A 9735-nucleotide genomic window follows, 5' to 3' on the forward strand; every position below is an offset into this window, starting at 1 on the left:
GATTGCAGTGCACACACCATTTGTTCAGCCTGGGATGTTTATACTCTGATATATTTGACAATTGTTAAGATATTTTGAGATACATTCTTTATGATTCTTATATGACGATTGATGAACAGGGTTTTATTACTACTTTAAAACGAAATTTTCAGACTGTATTTTTGGGATGTTACACTCGATTACAATTCTCATCAAGAACCGGAACCGGAACCACTTAAAACGGTTCCACAACTTTAGGAACCTGAACCGGAACCGCTTAAGGCGGTTCTTGTTTCGAAACCGGCAGTTCCGTGGCGGTTCCGATTCCAAAAGCAGGTACCCGGTTCCGATACTCATCCCTAATGAAGACTGCAAAAGCATTGGTCAGAAAAGACAAATATGTCCTTGACCCTGAAACCAACCAACCAATGAAGATCATGTTATGGCCTGCTACTAATCAAGTGAAGGATATTCCAATCCCACAACACTTCCACGATGGATATCTTGATAACATGGAATTTTGGGCCTACGATGATGAAACTGCAACCGCTGCCATCAAGTTCAAAAACAGAGAATAGGTTCTGAGGCTTATTAGTGCTAAGGATCTCCTCAGATTCATAGAGAGAGACATTCATACCCTAGCTCGTCATCAAATCATATGCAGAAAGGAGTTCATGGAGGCTGCTGCTAAGGAATTCACGGGAATGGTTGCGACGATGATCAATGAAAATCCTTGGATGGGATCCATGGGAAAATCTAACATGAGGCTATTCTAGAAACCAAATGTTTGAAGACCACGCTTAAGCTAGCAACAAACCAAGGGGGAGATTGATTGGTCATTATATAGTGGTTTTGGGCTAGGCATCTATCTTGTAATTGGTCTTGTTAGGGTTTTGGTGTTAGTAATGGTTGTTGTATGACTATGTGCGGCCGCACACACATGTGTGGTTGTACACCGATGTGCTGCTGAAGTGATATAAATAGTAGGAGTATGTGTCAGTTTCAGGTGACGTATGTGTGTTTCCCAAGGTGTATCTGACGTTTATGTGATATAAATGTGTGCATTCTTGGTTTAATTATTCTTCTACTCATTCTACACTCTGAATTGCTTGCAATATCATTTGATCACTGATTCAGATCCTAAATTTGGATCCTTACAAATACCCATCTCGTACCGACTATAGGATGATTCTGAGGAGGAGGCACAAGATTCTATACTTCATTTCTGTCGAATTCTGCCAATTCTTCTTGCATGGTTGTAATCCAGTCAGCATGCTCTAATACTTAACTTACCCTATTTTAAATATAGTTTATATTTAAAATCAGTATTGTTATTATGAACTTATAATAAATATTTGAGCTATTATTATGACTTATATAAGTGTTGTTATAATATCTCTTTAACTACTCGCGGTACGGAGAATCTGGTTTAAAAGGCCGCACAGGGTTGTTGGATTTCAGAAGTGCTATATGCCAAAATGGTCCTGCCCTCCGGTGTTTTATGTCTGGCCCCTGTCTGTACATAGTGGTTGGAAAGTATTATTTAAACGCTTATATAATAATAATAATAAGACTAATAATTAGTCAAGGTAGATATTAGACTAAAATCTAGTGGTAATAATACTAGGTTTCGTCGAAGGAAATTATTTTAAAGTAAATGAAGCGTTGTCCGAGTACCGAGTCACCGCCTTATCAAGTGAGTGCATAGTTACTTTTAGCTTACACATAGATATGAAGTATTTCATATACATTACGTGATGTGTGTGCATATTATCTGTATACTTGCTATCTATGCTGGACGAACAATTTTATACATGTTTTAAATGATTTAAACTGTATATGTATTTTATATCTACAAAATGTGTTGGGTAAAACATGGGTAGATGTAATAGTTGCTTTGTGACAAAATAAAATGATGACAGGCCTCGTTATAGATGTTATTGATGATCCAGTCACCTGGCGGAGTATAGATGACGACCACGGACTATTCGAGACAGTCTAGTGGAACGCTAGTAGGCTCACAACCTGGAGGTGTTTATTTGAACTGCGTGTTTATTTGAATTGTGTGCTTACCAGGTGTACTCCATCCCCCACATGGTTGCCTTAAGGACATTTATTGTTGAGGAATCCCCTTAGCAGTAGTGTCCATCCCGATGATGATCCTTAGGCTAGGTCCCTTATGATAGGTGTTTAGGGACGTAATGAGAGGATAACGGGGATGGGTAATCAGGTTATTGTTGATTGATGAAATTAATAAACTTATTTATTATGGGTTGAAAACCCTATGTGTTCACCAGGCTTCCAAGCCTGGCCCACTCATTTTCTTGTATTACAGGTAGTGGCACATGAGCATAGATGTGATGTCTTGGGATGAGAGATTAATGGATTTTAGGCCTGTAAATACGGAATAATGTAGTAAGGCCTATGTTGTATTGTTTATGCTTATGATATGTATCGAACATGACATCCTGAGTCTTTTTAATGAAATACATTTCTATGGAAATGCTTTTGATAAATCTTTATCATATTTTGTTTTGAGACAAGTTCCGCAACACTTTTATTTAAAATGTTACTCTGATTTTCAAACAAAGCATAAACAAAATCGGTCTTTTCTGTCTGTGAAAATGGGGATGTCACAGATGGGATATCACTTTCCAGGATTGCTTTAGTTTCATTCGTTGGAGCAGTGTTGCGGACGTAACAGTCGTCGAATTTGACACCGAAGCTTTCGATTATTAGTCTTATGCATCTTATGAGAACCCTATAGGCTACTTTGTTTGTTGAGTAGCCAAGGAAAATGCCTTCATCTGACTTCAGTGCGAACTTTTTCAGATGATCCTTGTTGTTGATCACAAAACATCTACACCCAAAGATGTGGAAGAAATGGACATTTGGTTTGCAGTTGCTAAGGCCCTCATATGGAGTTTTGTTGAGACGCTTGCTTACAATGCTTTGATTTTGAACAAAGCATGTTGTGGCCACTGCTTCAGCCTAGAAGTAGAGAGGAATGTTTGCGAAGTTGAGCATAAATCTGGTTGCTTCCACCAGAGTTCGATTTCTTCGCTCTACTACTCCATTCTGTTGAGGTGTGTAAGGAGCTAAGAAATTGTGACTGATACCCTTTGAAACCAAGTAACTGTTTAGGAGATGATTAGTGAACTCGGTTCCATTATCACTTCGGATGCGTCGTACTGGTAATTTGATCTGCAGTTCAATGTCCTTGATGAAATTGATCAGGACCTGCGATGTTTCAGACTTAAGTCTCAAGAAGAAGACCCATGTGAAATGAGTGAAGTCATCCACTATAACCAGTACGTATTTTTTGTGATGGAGATTGGCTATGGTAGATGGACCGCAAAGATCAATATGTAAGAGCTCAAGAGGTTCAGAGATTGAAGAATCAATCACCATAGGATGGCTTGCTTTTGATTGTTTGCCACATTCACAGGCTGAGCAGAGGATATCATTGTTGAATTTGAGAATGGGAACAGCTCAGACGAGTTCTTCGGTGACCAGATTGTTGATATATCTGAAGGTAAGATGGGCTAGCTTTCTGTGACATAGCCAACTGACTTTAGATACTGCTTTGGATAGAAGGCACAGTTGCGGTTTTCCAATGATTAGAGAAACATCCAAAGGATACATGGTCCCTTCAGACTTGGATTTGATCAAATAAGTGCTTCTTTCGCTTATCATTATGTAGCAGTATTCATTATCAAATTCAACCCGGTGGCCTGCTTTACACAGTTTTCCTACACTGGTGAGATTGTGTTTAAGACTTTCTACGTAGGCTACCTTTTGAATAGAGAAGTTCACTGTAGTAAGCACACCGTAACCTTGGATTATTCCGTTTGTGTTGTTGCCAAAAGTAACATTTCCACTGTTGCAGATTGGCTTGAAATCCCGAAGGTATTCTAACTTTCTGGTCATGTGAAAGGAGCAGGCACTGTCAATTAACCACTCCTCTTCTTATTCCTCCTTGCACATTGCCTAAAATTTACACTATTAGTTTGGGCGTCCAAACAAGTTTAGAGCCCGGGGCTATAGGTGGATTTTTCATTGTAGCATGAACCGGGGTTGTAGGGACAGATTTCGTGTCAACTTTGAATCCTAGACCTAGGTCCTTGTGATCTTTTGGAGTGTTGTGAGATTTTGAAAAGTTACGAGGTCTAAGAAAAGTGAGTGTTTTTTGAAAAGTATGGGATTTTTTATAGGCACAAGCTTTTTAAATAGTGTGAGTTTTTTGAAAAGAACAAGGTGGGGCTCGAGGTGATCCCTTTTGATGAAAACCAGATGAAGATTTTTTAGCATTTACCCTGACATTCTGCTTTGTCAGCGGTCTGAATGGTGTAGGAACATTTTTGTGACCAGTCCGAGAAGAGTGAGATCTGACAGTGATGCTCTTGGAATTTGAAAAAGTACGATTTGAGCGTGTGTGAGCACATGTAGATTTCCTAGGATGTGATTTCTTAAAAATATGAGGTGACTTTAAATGTGTTATGGTTGGTAAATCCCCTTCCATTTTGGATCATCTGAGGAATAGATCTGAAAACCATTGCTTCGAAAAGACTTTACTTCCTTTTGGATTGTGTCTGAGGGGTTTGAAAAGGTTTTAGAGACTGTACGTCCCTTTTTGTTTGTTATCTTGACTTAAGAGTTTTTAGAAAAGTAATCTGAGAAAACAAGTTTTTTGGACTCTTGGGTTTTGAAATTTTGGTTTGTCTTTTGTTTTTTGAAAAGATTTCCCGCTTTTTACCATGAGATTGAAGTTCCTCTTTGAAGGTCATTTTTGCCTGAGTTCTTGGAGAACCGCAATCATTGAGATTCAGTTGCGGTTTCTTAGACCCATTAGATTGCTTTTGAATGCGAGGACTTGATTCATCTGAACTAGAAAGTTCAAGATTCTGAGAATATTGACCATACTCGAAATTCTCTATAGGCAACTCATGATGGATTGGCTGAATGGTTACAGAACTCTTAACTGTGGTTTGCGGTAAGGACGATTGAACTACCGCAGCATAAGTCTGAGTTGTTTTCTTTGTGGGATATTTGATCAGAGGCAATTGGTTTGACTGTGGTTCAGAATTGCAGTGAGTGCTACTGCAGTCCAGAAATTATCAAAATCTCACAATTAATTACGAAAATGAAATATCATCTCACGAGATTTTGACGACAGATAAAATCAAATCTTGGCCATTTATTTTTTCAATCTTAAAACCAAAAATTATCCTCATAGTTCCTACCATTTTTTGAGTTCCTACACTATATATATATATATATATATATATATATATATATATATATATATATATATATATATATATATATATATATATATATATAACCATTGATAAACCAAGTTTTAATATGTAACCATTTTTTTCTAACATATTTTTGTTAATTGGTTTACTTGTGCTTTTCTCTTGTATTGGGAAACCTGTTAATAGAAATTATATAGATGGATGACTCTTTAAGTAAAGGTGGTGTTTTAAAAAACCGGCTCGAATCAATCAGTTGGACAAAGGAATCAGAGATGAGAGTAGTTCAATAACGATCAGTTTTATGCTAAGTTCTAGACAAATTGAACCGGGGGTTTTATTTTAAAACCAGGATGAACAGGTCTAATAGAACCAGTTAAAAACCGTTTCAAACAGTTTATTTGACTTTGATAGTTGGATTTCACTTAGTTTATTAATAAAATAGTCTATTTTTCAAAGAAAATTGAATAGCTAGATCAATCAAGTTATCGTGAGTATACACAAATCGAAGGCCGACGCACACACTACCGAATGTAGACCGGTGGTTGAACTGAAAACCGATCTTTAGACCGGTTCACCTAAAAACTGGTTTCTAAAACATTTGGTAAAGGATTCCTTGCACACGAAAATAACATCAAAGCAAAACGCACAAATAGGTCATGGTATTTAGATGCTTAATGTACGTACAAGTATAATGTGTTTAGTTCTCACGGGGCCCTCTGCAACGCAATCATGCAAATGACATTGTCCGATTGCATGTCCATGCCACAGACTTAGACTGAGCTCTGAGCAGACCATGTTAGTGGAGGCCCACACCTTCCTAATTTATCTTCGTATTCTTTTTCTTTAGTATTAAGAGCTCAAATTAAACCACAGTTATAAACTTTCATAACAATTAAAAATCACGAGAAATCCACAATTACAAAACAATCCAATAACCTTTGGATTAACTATCCACATGCTACTTATAGTTATAAACTCTTCAAATTCTTATTTTTCTTATATGCACAAGTTTCCAACTCATTAAACCTTGAGAAACTACTTATTACTACAATACCATTGGGAAACTACTTAAAACCACGATGAAAGGAAAGAAACAAAAAGGTAAAAAAATACAACAAAGAATTACATTTCCGTGTGTACCAAACAACATATACAATCAACTTTTAGAGGTAAATGGCGAGGAAGGTGATACACATAACAGCATTATGGGACTACATGATGCTATCAAGTAGTTGGTGGATTGAGAGACTAAGAAACATACAAAGAAGGTGAAGTAAAAAAAGAGGGAGGATAGTGGATGATGAAGAGTTGTTGATTTCGGAAGAATCAACGGCTAACGGCATTCCATCGCTGTTGAGGGTGCACGAGTCAGGAATTGAATTGGAATTGGAATTCCCATCTTGAGTCATCATCATCATGGCTCTTAGGACACCGGAAACCGTATGTATGTATGCTGATCTATTCTTAGCAAGAAGCCATGTTAAACCCATCACCTCACAATCTTCATTGTGTATTTTACTTGTTCTCTGCTCTGATTTGCTTCCATTTACATGATTACTCTTGTTAAGCTGCATACATGAATAAACCATCATTTTCAGGTAGCCTAATAAACCACATACAATAATTGGTGTAAAAGCCCATGCTCTTGAAATAATTATGTTTATGTCGATTACTGTGTGCATAGGGGTAGCCTAATAAACCACATACAATAATTGGTGTAAAAGCCCGTGCTCTTGAAATAATTATGTTTATGTCGATTACTGGGTGCATTGGGGTTCCTTGAAGCAATAATTTCACAAACAGACTATCGACAACTTGCAATAAAATCTGAAACGTTATCTTGGACTTATTCAAGACCATATTGGATATTGTCCATCCAAATGTCACAGGTGAACATGTGAAGGAATTTGCTTGTCTGATTCTAGAAGATTTTATTGCGAGTATAGTCAACTCATTAGTAAGAAGATCAAAAGGCAAATTACAAGAAATGCCAACATACTTTCGTTTATTTGTGTATTTCATGATGCCACTTTCATTTCTTCCTATTAAAATTGATGTTTTCTTCCATTTTTCTTAAATCAATACAGGTTGAGAAGGAGATAAGACAGAAGTAACGAGAATGATATTATTTATGATAACTAATAGAAACTTGAAAGTCGCTTTCAAATATTAAAAGATTGAAAAAGACTCCCTACATTCCCCTCTATTTACTACAGATAATGATTGCACGTAGTAACACCTCTAACTTCATTAGTAGAATCACATAATCATATAGCCCATTAGTTACCTACCTAATCATACAATTATCTCCATAATCATATCATTATTTGGAGAATGTTTCTTATTTTCTAGGTATAAGTCCCAGTGCTGAATGGATAAAATCCTTGTTATCTAAATTAGTATCATAATCAATCACATATACACCCATATATATTTCTAATTAAATAAGATACCCGAATGTAAACGCTTCTATAAAGCATGAACGTGGTACGCACGCGCCACAATACAGCGTGAATGAACCAGCACACCAGAAAAAAGCACCTTTACCAATTAAGAACCCTAGTATCCAAAGAGTGAAATTGGTGTGTGTGCAAAGGGAAGAATCGGAAAGCTAACCAGGTGAAGGGTTTTCAAGCATTTGGAGCAGCCATCGAGACCAGAGAATCCATTAACGGTCGGATTATTCAAGCAATCCTTCTCTAACATCTTTACGTTGTGATTGCCAACCAACTCTCCCCTTGGATTAACCGAAAACGCTTCCGTACAGCTCAAAGGATGCAATCTGATGCCGCATTCACAATAGACAACGTCGCACGATTCGTTCGACCTCATCAATTCTATCCCTTTGCTCTTCAGTCCATTTTCAAGGTTATCGATGCACGTTTCCGAGTCGTTAGGAAGGAGAGGGAGATCATAGTACGACGCCGTTTGGAGTGGTTCTTTGACAGCTTTGCTCAGTGCGGTTGCAGAGTAGGCAGAGTAGAGCCACGCCGCGAGGACTGGGCAGCACCTTGACCGTCTAAGCTTACCTGAGACATGTTTCCCAGTACAGGCAGATTTGACGCTTGTGAAGAGGTCGTTGGGGAGGTCTAAAGGGCATCCGGTGGCGTCTGATTGTTCAGGGAATGCGGGGATGGTGGTGGCCGGCGGGGATGAGTTTGGGTGGAAAGATTGGACAGGTTCTGAATTGGGTGATGCGAAAAGGAGGGGCATTAGGATGAGAGATGGAAACAAGGGTAACCATAGCAAGCACTTCATAGTAGTTTACTGCGAAAGAATGGGAGGGGATGGGAGGGTTAGTGGGGGTGGGGAAGGATGCGTGACATTAAAGAGTGGAGCTTTGGGGCGGGGAAGGGAAGTAGAAGTGATAGCTTTATTGGGTGGTGCGTCGGAGAAAAGGAAATTCGGGACTAGTGATGCCATATCCAATTATTTGATCACAATGTTCACAAAATATTTTAACTACATTTACACGATCATTTCATTTTACATCAATTTTGTACATTAATAAACGTTTTATAACATTTATTTATAAATTCAGCATGATTAATTAGCAAATTAAGATAATAATTTTTATATAACCGCATTAGAAACTGATAGAGGCTTTGCAACTCCTCGCCTGCCAGAGCAAAAATCCATATAAACTAGCAAACTATAATGAATGTCGAATCAACTCTCATTAGGACAACAAGAACATCATGATCTATGATTGCATCAACGGTTACCATGTCGCCCTAGAAATAACACCACTATCAACCAATCAATGTCAACACACGCACCATCAACCCATCACCAAGCAAACAACTCATGACACCAAAGCACATAAACGTATGTGGAAATTATATACATTAACATTTATCGGATGGTAACTATTATTTCTAAGTTCGATTTTTGCTACGGTGCAATGAAGGTCAATTAAGGTATTCCTTATCTTAAATCAAGATGGATTCTAGGGTTTCTTATATTGTCCATTGGGAAAGAGAGAAGAAACAAGAAAACTATGTGCAATGTGTTATTTTTTGTGGGCTTCAATTTGGTTGTGTGATACCGACAACAAGAAAAAAAAAAAAAAAAAAAGATACATTGAGAGATCAGGTGAGGAGAGGAAAAGGAGAAGTGGGACAAAGATATAGTAGTGAGAAGCAACTGTCAAGAATAAAGGTAGCATCAAAAGATAGTCCAATTGTATTGAATAAACTAAAACCATTTATACCCACCAATGATCATTTTCAAGAACTTAGAAAGATTAAACAAAACCAAAGAAAAATAAAGTGATACTGATATTTGCATATTTAGCTATATTTTATGTTGGATTTTTATCATTTATTGGCTAATTAATTGCATAATATGGACAAAAGATACTTAATGTTGTTCAAATTATGTTTTCAGTCCAAAAAAGAAGCCCGGGAGCAAAAGGAAGCAGGAGATATGAACGGAAGCTCGGGAACGAAAGAAAGAAGAAAAAAGGCTAATTCTGAAGCTACTCGGCGAGTAG

The 9735-nt window shown here is 37.5% G+C and overlaps 1 protein-coding gene across 1 annotated transcript; it reads right to left on the minus strand.

Annotated features, from left to right (window-relative positions):
• Window positions 1–6342: 6342 nt before the first annotated feature.
• Window positions 6343–8666, minus strand: LOC145066196 (GPI-anchored protein). The gene is made up of 2 exons (XM_079013406.1): window positions 7857–8666; window positions 6343–6808 (listed from the first exon to the last, which is right to left on the minus strand). Exons 1-2 carry the CDS (start codon window positions 8496–8498, stop codon window positions 6452–6454), a joined length of 999 nt encoding a protein of 332 aa, XP_078869532.1. The 5' UTR covers window positions 8499–8666; the 3' UTR covers window positions 6343–6451.
• Between the last annotated feature and the right edge of the window lie 1069 nt (window positions 8667–9735).

The sequence above is a fragment of the Lactuca serriola genome, chromosome 8, assembly GCF_051521515.1.
Source record: "Lactuca serriola cultivar US96UC23 chromosome 8, Lser_US96UC23_V15, whole genome shotgun sequence".
Taxonomy (NCBI): Eukaryota; Viridiplantae; Streptophyta; class Magnoliopsida; order Asterales; family Asteraceae; genus Lactuca; species Lactuca serriola.

What these genes read in the sequence shown, in the direction of transcription:
- LOC145066196 (XM_079013406.1), bottom strand. Translation starts at nt 8,498, where the DNA reads ATGAAGTGCTTGCTATGGTTACCCTTGTTTCCATCTCTCATCCTAATG. An exon ending in GCTTGAAAACCCTTCACCTG is followed by an intron (nt 6,809 to 7,856) that starts GTTAGCTTTCCG and finishes TCATGTATGCAG; the next exon opens with CTTAACAAGAGTAATCATGT.